Below are 20,010 nucleotides of genomic sequence, written 5' to 3' on the forward strand. Positions count from 1 at the left end.
TCAATACAAAACACAAAATTCAATTATTTGCAATGCAAAAAATGTTAAAAGATAACAGTTATCGATATATATTAGATAGTGATGATTGCAGTGAGTTATCAGTACTTAGTAGGGCACCCTTTATTTTTTATTACAGCTTCACATCGACGTTTCAATGAGCTGACAAGAGTTTTAAGCTCTTCTTTCATTATTACATGATGCCATGAAACAATTATAGCCTCAATTAGTTCCCTTTTATTTGATGGGCGCCTCATTCGGACAAGAGTTTTCAAACTGTGCCATAAATTTTCGATAGGATTGAGGTCAGGACTGTTTCCTGGCCATGAAAACAATTTAATGATCTTTGTACGAAACCACTCTTTCGATATTTTGGCCGTGTGGCAAGGAGCAGAATCCTGCTGAAAAATAAACGAAGCATTGTTAGGAAAAAGATCTCTGATGGAAGGTAGAAGTTTTGGTTCTAAAATAGTGTCAATGTATTTTCTGGCATTCAGTGTCCCATCGATGACATGAAGGTGACCAATACCATCTGCTGACATGCATGACCAAATCATAACACTAACTGGGTTCTTCACAGTTGCTTGAATGCAGTCAGGATGTAGCTCTTCTTCTATTCTACGTCTTACATATTGTCGCCCATCACTACCGAATAATGATATCTTAGTTTCATCACTCCATTTAACTTGTGACCACTGATCATCTGTGCAATTAATGTATTCCTTTGCCCACTGTAGTCTTTTCTTTCGTTGCTGAAAATTAAGATAACGCTTTTTTCGTGGAATTCTACCTCTCAGTCCAACATCTGTTAATCTTCTCCTGATTGTTCTTGAACTGACATAAAAACCAATATCATTCAGATCACTTCTGATGGCCGCTGATGACATTTTTCTGTCTTGGAGACATAGTCGTTTTATTCTTCTGTCATCAATAGATGTGGTGCACCTTTTTCGGCCTTTTCCTTCTTTGGTTTTTATTGAATTTGTCTCCTGATATCGTGAAGAAAACTTTCGGATTCCAGATGTAGTCACTGAACCAACCACCTGTCTTGCAATTTCAGCATAGGAAAGACCACTTTCTCGTAATACAATAATATTACATCTCTTTCTAGGTGTCCAATCTACTCTTTTATTTGATGTCATTGCTTCTTGACTAAATATTAAAAATTTTTACAAAAATTCCTACTTGTAATTGCAGTGTATAAGAAACAGGTCCACCTTCTACAGAACAAAGCAAAATAATGAATTGTTTCAAGTGTAAACATGAAGTCAGTTTCTACTGGCAGTTACTAACATTTGATTGGTTCTCGGAACAAGAACAGTGATTGGTCAGGAAAGCTAGACATTACAAACCACTTCATAACTGTGTTTTTTTATTTATATTAAAGTACATATAACTTTTTTTGCATTGCAAATAATTGAATTTTGTGTTTTGTATTGAATTCAGTAATAAATTCTCTTTAAAATGATATATACAAGTTTGCATTTTGCAAAACGTAACATTTTCCATAAGCAAACAAAGTTCAAAAACATAAAAATTTCCAAAGTGTCCACAATTTTGGCCAACACTGTACGTACCTAAAAAGGAATAAAAAGATTATTTGCTATTTAAATCATAAAGCTACCTACACGGTACTCTATAAAACAATTTCTGTTTAAATAAAATAAATAATTATTATGTAGGGTTTATATTTATTTTAACTAACATTTATTTTAAGTTTAAACTATCTTTCCTGTCAAGCCTTACTTTCCCCTGGAACTGCCAATGCCAGAATATGTAAATTTGAGTAGAACGCGCAAGCATTCAAATTGTCAGCGGAAGTATTCTGATTTAAATAGAAGGAAACGAGTTCGATGTGATATTCTTACTGCACGAGCGCGGAGGTAGTTAGCGAGAATTGAAGAACCCCGCGTTGCGGCCTATGTGCTTGGCGGGAAGTAGTGGTAATCGTTCCAGTGAGCTTCAAGTCTGCTGAATTAGCAGCGGTATTGTAAAACGCGGTGAGTTAGTTATTTTAGAGAGACAGATTGAAGAACCCAGAAGACACAGATTGAAAGGAAAGCTTTAAACGACTAGAGGGGCCTGTGAAAGAGAGGGTCCAGACCCCGGAAGTTTTAAAAAAACCCTCAAATAGACATTTAAATACAGTCATCGTAAAAAACTCACAGCTACCAATTACACAAGTCCTGGTTGGCGATGTACCAGTAGAAGCCCTCATCGATACAGGAGCAGAAGGAAATTTTATGAGTGAAAAGTTCTTCAAAAAGAATTTTTATAGGATACGACTATTTAAAACCAGAAATACGGAAATTATAGCGGCGCAAGGAAAAACATGTCACTGCATCGGGAAATTATCATTAAACTTACAGGTAAAAGAGGAAAATCTCAAAGTATTAATTTTTGTCGTGAAAGACCTGCAACACTCTCTTATTTTAGGTATGGACTTTTTAAGGGCCGCGAGGGCCAAATTAAATTTTCAAGATAGTTCCGTGGTGTTGGAGATGGACCAGAGGGTGCTGGAACCTGTGGAGACACCTGAATTGGACCTTAGCCATCTGAGTGACCATGAAAGTAAAGCAATACAGCAAATGGTGAGTAATTTTTCTCATTTGTTTTCAGAAAAACCAGGAAACTGCCAAATCGTGACTCACAAGATTCAATTAAATGCCGAAAAACCTTGTAGGACTAAACCGTATCGTTATGATAAACAAAAAGACCTAATCATCGAAGAACATATTCAGGAGATGTTAAAGAATAAAATAATAACGCCCATAAATAGTGAGTACGCGAGTCCAGTCGTACTATGTAGGAAAAAGAACGAGTTTCCTCCTTCGGATAAAAGGGCTTGGAGGTTTGCTATTGATTACAGAAAACTAAACAGTATTACCAAATTTCCAGTTTACCCTTTGCCGGTTATAGACGAGATCATTAGACAGATCAAATCGACAAGATATATGTCTACTTTGGACTTAACGTCTGGCTACTATCAAATAGCTATGAGACCCGAAGATATACATAAAACCGCGTTTATAACAAAATCGGGCACTTATGCATTTTTACGCATGCCCTTTGGGTTGTGTGGGGCCCCCATCAACATTCCAGAGAGCTATGGACATTGTTCTAAAGCCTGTCCTAGGAAAATCAACTTTAATTTATCTAGATGATATAATTATAACGAGTAGTACGTTGGAACAACACATTAATGACCTCGAACAAGTTTTTAAATTATTAAAAGAGGCCGGTCTTACAATTAACGCCTCAAAATGCAAGTTCGCAACTAAAGAACTTAAATATCTCGGTTATAAAATTTCGCAAAAGGGTATAGAAACGGAAGATTCAAAAATAAAAGCTATTAAGAATTTCCCACCGCCCAACACCGCTAAGAAACTTTCATCTTTCCTTCTGTTATGTTCTTACTATCGATCTTTCATAAAAGATTTCGCTAATATTGTTGAACCACTCTTAGTAATCAAAAGAAAAAAGAGTAAATTTACGTGGACAGCGGAAGCTAACACAGCTTTTGAAAGATTAAAAGAAGCGCTTATTAATGCCCCTGTTTTAAAATTCCCTGAGGGGGACGAAAACCTGGAAATTGCAGCAGATGCGTCAGACTATGCGGTGGGTGCGGTTCTTATGCAAAATAACCATCCGCTGGCATTTTTTAGTAAAACATTGAATCAGACACAAAGGAATTATACAGCTACAGAAAGAGAAACATTAGCCGTATTAATGGCTGTACACAAATTTCGAATTTATTTCGGTAAATCGCCAGTAACAGTCTTTTCGGATCATGCGGCTGTTGGTAGACTTTACTCGGGAAAAAACCTAACGCCCAGGTTAATAAGATGGGCCTTAAAACTCCAAGAATATAATATCACAATAAAATATAAACCGGGTAAGGAAAACAATGTAGCTGACGCACTTTCTCGTATAAAACTGGACGATGAAGGAAATGAACTTAAATGCGCTGTGTTGACTTCAAAACTTTTAGATTCTAGAGATACGGTTATTACTGAACTGAAAGCTGATCCTGAATTTGGAAATATCTATGCTTATTTGAAAGACCCCGAAAGCTTTGAGCATACAGATATCGATGCGATAAGAAATAGAGCAAAAAACTATGAAATAATAGATAATTTATTATTCTATACGAAAACAACAAACGAAAATCTTGAGTATAAGCCAGTCATCCCAGCCTCGCTTCGATTAAGCATTTTGAAGGAGTTGCACGAAGAAAAAACAGCGGGCCACCTCGGGGTCAGAAAGACTATAAAAAGGGTACGCGAGGCGGTATATTTCCCGCAATTATACAAAATAGTAACGGCGTATGTCAGGTCCTGCAATCAATGTCAGTTAATAAATGATATTAATTACAGCCCGGCCGGGTACTTAAATAGCATTCGCGCTACATTTCCGAATGAAATTTTAGGCATAGATCTCCTTGGTCCTTCTCCCAGAGCGAGTTAAATAAAAATCGTTTTCTTTTAGTAATAGTAGATCATTTTTCAAAATGGATAGAAATTTTTCCACTTAAACGCGCGTCAGCCAAACCAGTCGCAGATGCATTCTTACACAGATACATTTTAAAATACGGTGCACCGATAAAAGTCATTAGCGATAATGGAAAACAATTCATTAGTCAAATATTTGAAAACATATGCAATGGACTTGGCATACGCCATATCAAAATGGTTCCGTATAGACCACAGGCTAACATAGCAGAAAGAGTTAATAAAAACATAGTAAAAATAATTCGCAGTTACGTGAGCACACATCACAAGCGCTGAGATGGCTACATAAATGAATTAGCTTATGCTTTAAGAACGGCACATCATGATACTACGGGAAAAACTCCAGCAGAATTATTTTTAGGCCGAAAATTAATTACGCCTTTAGATAAATTATTCTTTGTGCAACAAAGAGAGCAGGAGTTTAAACAACAAGATGTGCAAAAGTTGATTGATCAGGCGCTTAAAAGCTCGGATACGGCAAGAAATAGGCAGAAACTATATTACGATAGAAAACGCCGTGAAGCAGATTTTAAAGTTGGGGATAAAGTATTGAAGCGGAAATTTTCCTTATCAAGTGCCCCAGACAATTTTATGGCAAAGCTAGCTCCAAAGTTTGAAGGCCCCTATGTAATTCAGGAAATCAAAGGAGTAGTCTTATATCTTAAGAATGAGAGAGGGGAAATCTGTAAAGCAAATCCCGACCAGGTGAAAAAATACTATAACCCAAATGATTTTGAAATCCTTAAAAGTTTCTTGCAGGACTCAAGTCTAAACGAAATAGAAGGGCCAGAGACAACAACTATTCCACCACCCAAGAAACAGAGAACTGAAGAGAGACCTAGCACTTCTACAACCCGGACGTCGGTATCAAAAAGAAAAAATAATTTTCAAACTCCAGCGTTTAAGAAAAACAAAAATACAGATGCACCGGGTAAAGAAACCGTGGTAAAGAGAAAAACACCACCTACAAAGGATGGCAGGAGAAATTACACATCAAGGAGAACGCGCACACGGCCACAGAGTCAGGTGCCAGCAAGGCCGCCGTTCCGGAAACTGAAACGCCAGCAGGAGGCACAAAAATGCGAGTAACAGAAGAAATTCAAGAAGGACTCCAGACCGGAGGACGTCAAGATCAGCCGTCCCAGGCAGAAACGGAAATGCCAACAACCAGACGATTACTCCGCCAAGAGGCCAGCATGTAGAGGACGCAAAAGAAAAAGCAACGTGGACGACACTCGGAGATCAATAAGGAGAAGGTTGACATCCATGAAACCTCTAACTTGGGAACAATTTTGCCAAAAACGGATGACGGAGTTTCAAGCATCGAAAACTCAAAGATAAGTTAAAACCTTCTATAATTTTGTTTTTTTTCTCTTTTGATCCGAAATGTTATGCATAAGTACGAAGTTCTATGTTTTGACGAAAGTCAATATGTCTCGGTTGAGACTTAGTTTTGTTTTATTTTATTTAGCTAAGGCAAAAGTATTATTTTCTTTAAGTGTAAAAGCTAAAAACAAGCATTTTCTGTTGGTCGAAAGACTAATTCTGTTATGTTAAAGCCAAAATTTGGCCGAAGATAAAAATAACTTCGTATTCTTGTATTAATAAGAATTTTACTTTCAGTGCCGCCAGCTTGGCGAAGAATGAGTAAAGTAAAAATTTATTTTCTCTTATTCATTTTATGGTAAATTGTAAAAAGCATATGTATTAAACTTTTGTAAATGTATGTAAATACTTGCATGTTATGTAAAAGTAGAATTTAGTCTAGAAGCATAAAATTGTAGATGCTAAAAGTGAATGCTTAAAAGCAATGAAGTCAAAATTTAAGTAGTAAATTGTAGATAAAGTCATGCATTAGAGCGAAAGCCTGCATGTTTAAAGATGAATGAGGGGGAAGTTAGAATGAATGTGTTTTGTAGGGTTCTCCACCTACATTTGAATTTTTAAGAATATTAAAGTAGCTCATTGAGTTGTAGAATGTCGAGTAAGGTGTGTCTATTTGGTCGTTGAATTCTAACAAATCATGGTGGTTAGGGGAAGTGTTGTAAGACTAAAACACGAATATTCCCGTTTGACACCACACAAGGTGGAGAGCCAGGGTAAAGTTAAATTAATGCTTGAAAAATTGAATGAATGTGAAGTAAGCAATAACTAAGAAAAACGAATCGTTTAAAAACAAAAATTTATTGTGTCAAGAAAGTGTAAATTATAATGTATGTAGAAAGATACTGATACTTATTCCTTCCAGATGCTGGAAGGAAAGACCAAGATTGATTGATGAAGTCGAGGAAAATTTGCTGTAAGAAGAGAGAGTTAAAACGAGCAACAGAATTTTAGTATACAAATGGTTACATAAGATATTTTTTTTGTGTAAACGAGGTTCTCGCCAATTAGTTCAGAATTATAGAAACTTACAACAGGTCGTTTGTAGGACCTGCTTCCAAGTTTTCCAAATTCTGGCAGCGGCAAATGTAGGGTTTATATTTATTTTAACTAACATTTATTTTAAGTTTAAACTATCTTTCCTGTCAAGCCTTACTTTCCCCTGGAACTGCCAATGCCAGAATATGTAAATTTGAGTAGAACGCGCAAGCATTCAAATTATCAGCGGAAGTAGTATGATTTAAATAGAAGGAAATGAGTTCCGTGTGATATTCTTACTGCACGAGCGCGGAGGTAGTTAGCGAGAATTGAAGAACCCCGCGTTGCGGCCTATGTGCTTGGCGGGAAGTAGTGGTAATCGTTCCAGTGAGCTTCAAGTCTGCTGAATTAGCAGCGGTATTGTAAAACGCGGCGAGTAAGTTATTTTAGAGAGCCTCGTAGTTAGAATCTTGTCTTTACTTTCTTTTCAGGTTATTATTTTTATTTGACTGCCGAGTTGGCACCGTCTGTAAGCGTCAAGAGGACGCAACTGTAATTTATTACGTTGAATAAAAAGGGACTTAAACCCTTCACAAGGCTCTATCTTTTATACAAGTTTTCACAGTCACCTCTTGGTTGCATGCAAGTTGGAGGCGCGCAACGTTATAATTATTTTAAATAAAATATTTTCGGTAAATGACTTCTACTAACAGAATACTCTGCCAATTGCGAATGGCAAATTTGTTCCCACGTTTGCAGTAGGAATTGTGAAAAACTATATAATATCATTTGGAAAGCCGTTCTGTGGTATTATCCTATGAACTACATTTCTATTAAAAATAATGTTTCAGTTAAAAGAAATAAGTTATTCTAAAACATTAACAGTTAATTTTATGTTAGCTGAAGCACTAATAAATACTACTGACATCCAAATGCAAATTTCAGAGTCAAACTGCGTGCAGTTACAATTTAATTGCATAATAATTTAACGGTTTTGTCACTTCCCCGGACTTAGTCAGTTAATAGCCTTTTAATATAGAGAATTAAAACTTGAAATTTTAGATATCAACGCTTTTCCTAAATATTATAATTTTCATATGTTAGTGTCAATAATGACATGTAGGTTGATTTTCAAAATAGATTCTTTAATCTCTTGTCATATTCTTGCGAAGGACAAGAGAAAAGGCGACGTAGATCTGTTCTTCCACTCTTCTGTCATGTTCCAGAACACGAAAGGGAAGTCCGAAAACAATTCAAACATAAATATAGAGGTGAAGGAGAGCACTTGTTCTGTAGATTGGTGTGTCAGCTATATATAGCGTCGCGTCGCGTATAAAAGTCTTCGAGGACTGAGTTTTTCAACTTTTATTCATAGAAGAACAAGTCAGGTAAGGATATTTTTTCCAAACGAGATAAATTTAATTTTTCTCTATTGTTATGTCAGCTTTTATGTGTTATCAAATATATCAGCGAGGTTTAACTAATTGCAATCCTTTATTTTATTCATATTAAGCTAATAGCATTAGTGTATATAGAAACGTATTTATCATGTGTTGCAAGGGGGAAAATATTTTGGAATTAACATATGAAATGTTTTGAAAGTATCGACTCCCTAACAAATATTCTTTATGATTTAAGGACACTGCATTGTTATCAGATAATTCATAAATTTCTAATATTTCGTTTTTGGATTTATAGATTCATTTACTGGATTATTTTAGAGTGCACTAAAAACATATGTGAGATTAACCTTAAAAATTAAAAATTTGCCAACCGGCTGCCAAGCGGTAAAGACGCTGAACACTAGTTCAATCCGGGGTTCGACTTCTTGAGAACGGGCTGGCTGAATAAGCGTTTTCATAGTGTCCCCATCTGTAACGTTGATGCAAGCCAGTTTCCCTTAGAAAGTCCTCCTCGAAGACATATTTCCCCTTAAGCAAAGAGCCCTCGAGTGCTTTGCCTAACTAAATAAAGCAAACTAAAAATTTCTGAGAATCTCGGATGATGGTCTAAAATATTTTATGAGGTTTCTTACCTTCTTTGCTGACTTTACTTTTAGGCTTGAAATTTACAATAAGCACAAACTTCTGACGCAGAAATTCTTAAACTCTATTTTCTTAGCATATTGCTACAAAGATACTAGAGTTTTGCTATATTATGCTAACGCACATTTAGGCTTATTACTATAGGTATCATGCTACTCTTGTCACGTATTATAGCTGTCACTGATCATAAATTATAGAGTTATTAATTTATATAGCATTTATATAGGATAATTCAGATGCAAACTCTCATACCATTCTTGCAGTTTATAATTTTAGCCTTTAATACTAAGTTATTAAAATAGCTTTACGTTAATAATTTTGCATATGAAGGCACTTAAGCTTCAGCTTTTCATTAATATTTCAAGTACGTATAGTTCGGACAAGTACTGAATAGTCAGTTAGCACACGATTCAGTGCTCGTGCAAACAATGAATAGTAATAAGTGTCACAATCAAAATACATTTGTGATACAGGTAGAAAACATTATATTGTCGTTTTATTCTCGTGTAAAAAAGCCAATTTTTAGTACTTTAGAAACCAGCAATATCTTCTAATTTAGTTTGCTACCAATAATTTATGTAATAAAATGAAAATCTCAGCTAGTATTGCTTTTCGAAATACGTTCTTTCCCATCGTACACGATTTAATCCTGATGGTTTACTAAAAAAAAACATTGAAATTTCTTGTTGCTCCTTTTAGCACATCCTGTTTATTATGGTTAAACTTCTGAAATTTTTCCTAGCTAAATAATGTAATTAATAGTAAAAAATGTAAGATAAATATTTCATGCATGGCTTTTCATTAAAGATTTACTTTTAAGAAGTAAATATTCAATAAATTAGCATTCGTAAATATTCTCAGCATTACTACTTTAAAGCAAGATTTTCAATTATGTGTTTTTGTATTTTTAATTGTTTATACTTTTGTTTGCACTGAGGTTCGTAATGGATTCAATGCACTTAGAACCGACGGTAACTTGATAAAATTAACTAAAAGAAAGACTTATCAGTTCTGGAATTTTCCACAAAAGTACTTGTACCACTTTTCTCTGTATCACAGAGCATGATCAGTGGCTACACTTCACAACATTAAACATAACATGATTCAAAGCGCATCTAAAGAGCGAAGCTAACACGGAGATATCTCAATACTCTGAACCCACGCTGAACTAAACAACTCAGAAATTGAGTTTTTTTCGGGTCTTATATAGCTTTTCTCGGCCGCAGAGAAAGTTCTAGTACTTTCAATTTCTCGAGAATACTAGAAGGCACATGAGAACCGGAACGGTTACAGTTACATTCATAGATTAATTACATTCATTCAGTTACAATACCATTTACATGGACAATACATGGACCGGATCCAAATGTAGCAAAATGATCGCCAAGCTTGGCGACTTTTGGCGATTTCTCACTAAATTTAGTGACAAAATTTAGTTATATCGCCAGCTTGGCGAGACAGCCATTTGCTCAGTTTTAAATAGACGTGAATAATTTAAATATACCTGTAATCTTATTTTTTCAGCATCGACTCTTTTAAGCATTTCATGCCACATTGCGTAAAAATGGTACAATTTCACATATAATTTCACTAAAATTATTTACATGTATACAAAATTCGCAACAATATATTTTATTTAATATCTTTAAAAGCATGACAAAATCCAATGGATAAACCGATGTGGTTAAATGAACCGAATAACTGATCTGCATGAAAACTCACTTGATATTCGATCTTACGACAATGAAAAACATATAATTATTCTTTGGGCTTTGTTTCTTACGTTCGAACTTACGTTTTGTTTCTTACGTTTGAAAAACTAAATAAATGATAAAGATACACTCATTTTCCTTTCTGTGCCGTTACACTATAATTTCCTTCCTCTTAATTTAAAAGCTTTCATACTTTCTTGTTAGTAAAGATTCCTTGGCTTAATATTTCTGAACAGATGAACACTAATAAAATTTTTGTATTTTTTAAATAATTAATAGTCTTTAAATAGCAAGAAAAATGCCAATGTACCTTAAGACATTTTTTACTTAAGTGTGTTTAAATTTTGGTATATATAAATTTAACTGCACTGTTATGAAAAAGGAGAAAAAATTATCCAAAATTACAACGTAATAACTCAATATTCCTTTTAAAGGATTTTGAATTTATAGATTTCGTAAGTCTATCTCATACTATTTTGCTAATAATGTATAGTAAACTTCTTTCATTACCATAAATTAAGTAATTTATTAATTAATTATTGCACTTTTGAAATTTAAAAATATAATAGTGTCTTATAAAAATGAAAAGTAAATTAAAATTTTATGGAATTATAAATTTAAATTTAAATAAATATTTTGAATTAATGAAGTAAAAATATTAAGATTTCGTTCCGGGAAAATTGTTAAACTGAATGTGATTTTAATGAGTATATTTATGAATTATTGTAAAAATATTTGAATTATTATTAAACTTGGAATTCTTTTATGAAAAAGAAATTTGAATTATTTTAAGAATGAGGCAAAAATAAAAACTGAATGACGCAATTTTGAGTATTAGTATAGAGAATGGATATAAAATTATGTTTTGAGTATAATGTAGAAAATATTAAATGTTCTGATGGTGATATTGTTATAATAAATATTAAATATTTTGTTGGCGAGAAGGTAATTTCAGTTAGCACAAATAAGAGGGTGTTTTTTTATCTTGATGTTCTTCTGTCAATCTTAATTTTTTTTTTCTTTTAAGATCTGATAGCTGATACGTTTATATGTTTGTAGAAATAAAGTCTGTGTATTTTTGTTTATACTTGTTAGTTTACGGTCAAGTTTAAGAAGACAAAATAAACATTTTTGACATAGATTACCTTTTTATATTCATAAAGGCAATAGACACCAGGAACTCACAAAGAAATGTGTTAAGTTTATGATACCAATATTTAACATAACGCATGTGTCAGAATTGGTTTAAGAAAGTTCGTTTTGGAGATTTTTATTCGAAGATGAAGAACGTTTCGAATCGTCATAAAACTGTGCAACAGATTGCCAAAAGTTTAAATGTATCACACGCAACAATTTAAAATCTCATAAGATGCCTTGGTCCGACAATGAAATTAATTCACTTAACACAAGGAATCAATAATATTTGCGATACGCATTTCAAATGTATTTCTGGTCGACCTTCTTTTGAAACGAATTATCATTGATGAAAGAAAATGGATTGATTGCAAGAACATTGACCGAAAACGATCATTGTCCAAGTATGATGAATCAGCACAAATCATATCGAAAACGAAATTGCATCAGAAAAAGATCATGCAGTCGATAGGGTGGGACTACATAGATGTTATGTATTTTGAGCTGCTTCTAAGCAACCAAATGATCGATTCAGATGTCTACTGCCAGCAGCCTATAAAACTGGAGGATGCAATCAAAGAGGAAAGCACACAAGTGGTAAATCGCAAAGGAATTGTGCTCTGCCCTGACAATGGGAATGCACATTTTGAGCAACACGAGCAAAATTGCTGGAGATGTTTTGGGAAGTGATTTTGAATCCCCTATATAACCCCTACATTGCACTATCGGATTATCATATATTTCGAAATGTACAAAGTTTTTTGTATGGTAAAATTTCAGTAATAACAATGACCTGAAACCTCATTTTGTTGAGGTTTTTGCTAATCGAAGCCAGAAGTTCTACGAGTACGGAATCGTGAAATTACCAGAAAGATGGCGAGAGGTCATCAAACAGAATGGAAGCTATCTGACTGATTAAAGTTAACTTTTTACAGACAAAATTGAGTTTTATTTCACACTAAGAAACCGAAATTACTTTCTTGCCAACACAATGTTTAAGGAATTGAATAATAATCACTATAAAACTGACTATTCGTAAAACAGTTAAAAATGAAATTAATACAGAAAAGTAATATGGAATTATGGTAAATCAATGCTCTAATTATCCACTCCTATAAAACTCAGAGATAAACTCTTTGTGTCTGAAACTGGCTTTAGAAATTTTTCACTTCCCCTCCCTCTCTTCACTAGCTGTCAAAACCTATTTAGGAAACCGTCTAATTGTGGCACTCAAAGATGTTGAATATCATCTCACCGACTTAAAGACACTTGAGTCTGTCTCGGGAGAATGAATAAGTTTACGTAAAGACATAGTAAGTTGAAAGAGTACTGGTTCAGAAATAGAGGCCTATTTTTATTTCTGTACAGTTGTTCTTTTACTTTTTTCATGTGATATACAAGGGGGAGGAGCATCCAGACCCGGATAGCTCGAATGGCCCTCTAAACACAGTTAAATGCCCCAACCCTTAGAGGCGTAGTAAGTTGAAAGAGTACTGGCTCAGAAGTAGAGGCCTATTTTTAATTTCTGTACAGTTGTTCTTTTACTTTTCTCATATGATATACTAGGGGGAGAAGCATCCAGACCCTGGTAGCTCGAATGCCCCTCTAAACACAGTTAAATGCACCAACCCTTAGAGGCGCTCCAAGGAGGCATAACCCCCTCGGTCAACCGAGGAGAACAATTTTTGTTTCACAAGGTCCAAGACTCTCCTCATACGTTTGAAGACACCACTGTGTATTAAATTATTTCACATAAATAACTTTAGAATTACAATTAGATTAAGAATTTGAACAAAGGTTTTTTCAGTAATTATGTGCTCACATAAACTACTTTATTTAAGTTTTGCAATCACTATCATTTAAAAATTTGCGATATTCAAGCAATTAAATATGCTTAGCCTGGAAAAAGCGTTTAAACATTCGTGTCTTTTAATGTAAATAAATGATAATTATTGTATCAAATATGTGTTTATTTTTTATAAAAAAATTCACATTTATATTTCCTTCCTAGATTCATTAATGGACAATTTCTGGCACCGTTTTACATCACTTTCAGTAATTTTACTGATAACGACTGTGATTTTCTCACCGATTTCTGAAGGCAAGAAAGGCATGATGGGAGGAGGAGGTATGAGCGGATTTATGGAACTACTAGTTGCTGGTATTATCGCAAAACTTCTGGGAGATATGAAACAGCAAATGAAAATGGGTGGCACTACGAAGGCTTACATACCCGTTCCAGTTTTCATGTCCAGCGGTGGTATGATGGGCTCCGGCTGGAAAAACTCCTTAATGATGGGATCCGGTTGGAAAAATGGAGGAATGATGAGTCCTGGTTGGAAGAATACAGGAATGATGGGATCCGGCTGGAAAAATGGAGGAATGATGGGATCAGGATGGAATGGAGGAATGATGGGAGGCATGGACTAGAACCTGAGTCTGAACCATAACCTGAACCAGAACAACTGAACCAGAACCTGAAAGAGTCTAAAACTGAGCATTAACTTTCCAGATCTGCTTGAGACATCTACGTATTGTTTCTTTAGAGAAGCTATCAAGACATTTTAAAGAAATCATTTAAAAGCTGTCTACTAAGCTGGAATGAATACTTTATCTTACAAAGCCTTTTACATATTGTTCTGCATAAACAACACACCGTTATTATTAACATTTGCCTAATTAGTGTAAACTAAACATGAAATAGAACGTTATAATCTGACATTATGCATGGCTTATTACTAAATATAACAGTTTAAATAAAAGAATAATCGCTCAATTCTCAGAACCCTTTTTTGCACTTTTATACAGCAGAACAGGTATCATTATTACAGTTTAATATCTTAAAGCTGTTATGCCTGTTCGTAAAAAAGACATGTAACATGACACTACCTAAGATATAGCCAAGCGTTATGCACTCATAAATTATACGCTAAAAATAAGTGTTTTTATGAATGGCCCATTGCATAAAAAAGTAAAATCTGATTGTAAACGTGCTATAAAATGTGTCCCGAAAACAATTAGATATTTTATGTATATTTTTACGTACGTATGCATAAAACTGCGTACGGATTGTCGTTCTATATTCATAAATTTTATGTAAAATTGTTGGTTATTCCAAGACTTTATGTATATTATAGGTAAACATGTACCTAAAATTATCGCATATACGTAAATTCCCCAAATAATTTACTTCGTATAAACATATATTTCGAGTAAAACTGTACATACATCTTCCCTATTTTTTACTGCATATAATATGTATAGTTAAAATAGAAATTAACATTAATCTTCCCAATTTTCCCTATTTTTTTATATGTACGTGTAATTTTCGTAAAAATTTAGCTACAGCTCCTTTACTGTTTCCTGTGGAGAAACGCTCTTTTTGGTAAACATTTACCTTAATTTCCAACTACTGTTATGCATGCATTTTTCCGTAAAGCTTAGATATATTTCTATAGGTGTATATACATATTTTGATAACATATCATTCTGTTTTAAAACATTAATTCTTTTAAAAGTGTATATATAAACTTTCTTAGTAATCTATATCATAAAGTATGCATAATATAAACAAGCATTAGCTCACTGTTATTATACAGAAATGCTAATTGGAAGTGTGAGTGCTTATTCACAGTTCAAAGAAAAAAGAAATAAAGTATTTTCTTCTGCATTTGCCTTCAAGTTTATTTGCCCGTTAAATGTCATTATTCTGTTTCATACAAAATAAATAACAATATTAAGCATTTGCGTGTTTTCCTGCCTTTCGTGAGAGCTTACGTTTAACCTCGTGTTTCCTGTTCGAGATGAAAAAACATGATTTCTCTTTCACGAACGCTCATAATTTTAGCATAGAACTACGTACAAGTTACAAGTATGAAAGACGAGTTACAAGTTTTGCTAAGTTTTTCCGAACTTTCAAAAGCTGAAATATAATTTTTATGGTTCTATAACTTGATTAAACATTTACTAATCTCAAATTATGTGTAAATTTCATATATTCTGGTCTCACAAGTGCAAAATGCAATGCTGGATATCACAAATTTTGCTTGAATTCTTCCGTCGGAACATTTAAAAGCAATTAGTTTTGATAAAGCTTATTTGGCACTTCTTGGAAACATATAAAAAATCAAGGCTAAACGTTTAGGTAACTTATGTATTCAATGGAACGGGGAAGATTACTTAGAGATGATGATGGGATTCAGAAAAGATGATAGATGGGATTCAGGCTAAAGCTTGAAGGAGTAACTTTTGGCACACTTACCGTTATATAATTTTGTGTTTAGCTAATTTTGCATAAAAAAGTATTTTAAGGAGTAAATTAAAAAAGGATATATTCTTATATAATATATAAAGGATATATATATATTATGGGCATGAGGAATGAAATAAAGTAAAGAAACTGAGCCTTAAATATCTTTTCTTTTCTTTATCATTTATGTGAGTAAAATCAAAAATTTATTTAAAGGATATAAATGCATTCTTGGATTGTCTACAATCAGAAAATTGTCTTAATAAAAATTTAAAATCATGCTAAATTCATTAATATATCAGTACATTAATTCATTATAGTTTTTGCTTAAATACTATGTTATGTTCAGAACGCTTTCACTGCTAATATTTTATAAAGTATTTCTCCCACCTTCTTAGCATGCCTTCGAAGTGTAGTGGTTAGCATGCTGGACGCGTATTCCAGAGGTCCGTGGTTCGAGTCCCAGGGAGGGCTTTTTTTTTCATCCCACCTTCTTCCAATTAACCTATTGTCTCTACAGTGACACCCGAACTAACCGGGTGGTGGATGATCATTCTCCACACCCAGGATTTGGTGATTGGGTACCCTAAACCCTAATCGCCCTTTAAAAGGGGCAGTATATAAGGTATTTCTCCCGCCTTCTTAGCATGCCTTCGTAGTGTAATGGTCAGCACGCTGGGCGCGTATTCCAGAAATCCGCGGTTCGATTCCCGGTGAGAGCGATGATCATTTTTCACATCACCTGCTTCCAAAAAAATACTAATGTCTCTAGAATTTAATAAAAATAAATTTAATGCTTAAAATGTAATTGAATGTAAAATAATTTAATTAGCATATAAATTTGATTATTGTTGATATACAGTTGCAATAAATTTCAGTGTTTGAGTGAATTAAATATAAGAATATTTCTTGCCATTTTTGTCAAATAATGTTTTCAGGAGATTCCTTTTTTTCCACTGAATAAAGGTTTTCTCCAAATGAAAGACTCATTTTAGATATTTTACATAACATAGTCCTTGCAGACACTCTTGTAGGTAACTACTATGACACATATAGTCTTTGACAATTGGGTAAATTCTGAAAAATATATAAATTGCCTAAAACGTTAGACTGGATGTATTTCGGAGATGAATAATGAAACGAAAGTAGGTAATCAATGCTTCCTTACAAATGTTTTGTATTTTACTTTAGCATCATATTTAGCTCTTTATTTGTTTTACATAAATTGCAAAATGTTCAAACAATCTAAGTCACAAAACCTTGCATGCATAAGCCTGCATAAGTGGCAAACAGAGTCAGGAGCGACATTGATGCTCTGGAGATGCTTACGAAGGCAGTCATGGCCAGATATAAGACGGAAAATGCGACAGATTTCTTTCTAGACCATTCTAGTACACCAAGAATCTGTCAAAACCATGATTTATTTTCATTTTTGTCCCCGAGCTCTTGAAAAAAGTAGTCCCTGAGGCTTTCCTTACAAATGACTTAATGTAGTTGAAGGGAAGACCAGGCTGTGATGTTTTGAAGGACAGAATCTCTCTTCTTAGCTAGAAGTCGGCAGCCTCATTACCTTGAGCTCCCCATGTGCAGGAATCCACTGAAGTACAACCACTTTGTCTTACTTCAGAGCCAGTTAAGGAGATCGGAACAGTAATCGTCAACTGAAGAGCGGGAATCACTCTCTAAGTTAATAGCTTGTAGAAAGCGGCTCTAGAATCTGATAAGAAGACCACCTTTGAAAAATGCCACAGACGAATCTGTAGTTGTCGCCATTATTTCATCGTTGGCAGCCATTATTTCATCAGTTGGCAGCCATTATTTCATCGGCATAAGCAGTTTCCAGTAGGTGTGTATAAAAAATAACTCATAATGATCGTCTGCACCGGTGTTAGTGAACTCACCCATTCTGTAACCTTGAGCACACTCCCCACCATTCTTCTTCCGGGTAGCAAGAATTTGTAGTTTCGTACTCCAAAGATATGAGCACATTTTCATTAGAGTCGGTTTTAAACACATCTTATTCAAGTGCAAGACGGATGGAGACGAGGTAGTAAGAAATGTTCAACCTCAAAATGTAGAGTGAAACTTGGAATTACTTCGTAAGTCAAGTCTCAACTTCCTGGAAACGCCTTCTAGGACAAGTCCGTCCAAGTCTAAACTCCCCGGGCAAAACCATAAAATAGCTATATACAATTTTAAAAAATTCTGAGGAATATTGTTATGTCATCGCAAAGATAAATGCATGGAAACTATCCAAAGAATCGGGTCGGTACAAGAATGGTAAAATTAATTTGAAGTTACATGATGCAAACTAAGAAAGAACTGAAGTTTAAGAAACTAAGCAGTAAAATTTAAGTAATCACAAATACATACATTTTCTTTCCAAAACACATACCACCTTAAGGTTTTTATTTTTATTTTTATTTTTATTTTCTGAGTGAGCATGAGAATGGAGGACACCAAACATCAGTTTGCGGGTCTGCGTGTGAGAGGAATCAGAGCGTTAAAGATGGGAAACGGAAAATCCGAGAACGGAAACACTTAGTTAATTGAAACCTATGTTAATGAATTGACTTATTCATCATCTCAAGGAGTATTTTGTACAATGAGCTCGATCATCTTAGTAAATAAACTTATCAAGTTTTCCAGCTTGGGGAAAAGGAAACTTCCACAGTAATTGCTGCCAATTTTTGTAGCTTATTTCTCTTTAGGCATCTAGCTGTCTGTCTATGTGAGTTTAAATAAATAGTCGTAAACCGCCGGGCTCTCAAACTGGTTGCCCGCAGGTCACATGTGGCCGCCGTAGCAATTTTATGCGGCCTGCGATTTCATTTCAATTATTTATTTATTGCAAATACCGTACTGCAAAGATATTCAGATCTAAGTTATTTGATTTTAAAATTTGAATTATTTTGAGAATTGAGTCATTGATAGCTATTTAAGATTTGAGAGTTTATTTTAAAAGTTGAGTCATTTGATTTGAGTTTATTGAATAAAGATTATTTTGATTCGTGTTTCTTTACCAAAAAAAAAAACGGGTATGAATAATTCACTAGAAAATCTGTAGATGGAGCTAATTAATTTACAATGTTATACAAATATTATTCAAAGATTTACAGGAAAATACAGGATTTAATTAACGTTTTTTGTATTTGTCATAAAAATGAATACGTTCAGTTACGTAAGTTTACACTAGAAATGTACGCTTTCTTTGGGATTACATTTATATGCGAACAGATTTTCTTCATAGTTGAAAGTTAATAAGAAAAGAAGTCGATTGACCAATGAAACATTAATAATCTGTCTTGAAGATAATTTGTAGTTATTTGTCTCCAAGGCTACAAATTTTAGCAGAGCCGAAACACCATCAGTTGCCCAGCTGTAGCAGAAATAAAGTAGTTTGTAATTATATACACATATATGTGTCGAATAACAATAATACAAACGCATTTATGCGTCGAAGAAAAATTTAATAAGAAAGAGGACAAGGTTGTCATTATCGACTAGTTTGTCACTGGAATGAAAACGTTTTCATAATTAGTTATTTTGAGTTTAAATTAATGTTGTAGAGACATTACGTTATTTCGAAGCAGGAAGTATGAAAAAATGAGCATAATTTAGAGTCATTTTCATAATTAGTTATTTTAAGTTTAAATTAAAGTTGTTGTTGTAAATTAGGTTATTTTGAAGCAGGAGATATGAAAAATTAGCAATGTTCTCACCGGGAGTTGAACCACCGACCTCTCGAAATACGCGCCAAGTTTGCTGACTATTACACCGCGAAAGCATGCTAAGAAGGCGGGAGAAATACCTTATAAAGTAAAAACTTTAATGACGAATTACACGTGTTAGAACTACTTCAAATAGATGCCATTCTGAAAATGTAATATTTGAAATTCAAATTAAAACGAACGAATTGCTTTTCAGGTACTTAAATATAGATTTCAGGTAAAAAATAAACACAGTTTTGATGTTTTTTCTTTGAACACTGTTATTACTGT

General features: G+C 33.9%; 1 protein-coding gene across 1 annotated transcript; it reads left to right on the forward strand.

Annotated features, from left to right (window-relative positions):
• The first annotated feature begins 8,166 nt into the window (after positions 1 to 8,166).
• On the forward strand, positions 8,167 to 15,430 carry LOC146997945 (uncharacterized). The gene is made up of 2 exons (XM_085812337.1): positions 8,167 to 8,257; positions 13,772 to 15,430. Exon 2 carries the CDS (start codon positions 13,780 to 13,782, stop codon positions 14,188 to 14,190), a length of 411 nt encoding a protein of 136 aa, XP_085668463.1. The 5' UTR covers positions 8,167 to 8,257; positions 13,772 to 13,779; the 3' UTR covers positions 14,191 to 15,430.
• The last annotated feature ends 4,580 nt before the right edge of the window (positions 15,431 to 20,010 follow it).

Source organism: Stegodyphus dumicola, chromosome 3 (assembly GCF_044657685.1).
Source record: "Stegodyphus dumicola isolate Sdum_Otavi_A_Nest chromosome 3, ASM4465768v1".
NCBI classification, from domain to species: domain Eukaryota; kingdom Metazoa; phylum Arthropoda; class Arachnida; order Araneae; family Eresidae; genus Stegodyphus; species Stegodyphus dumicola.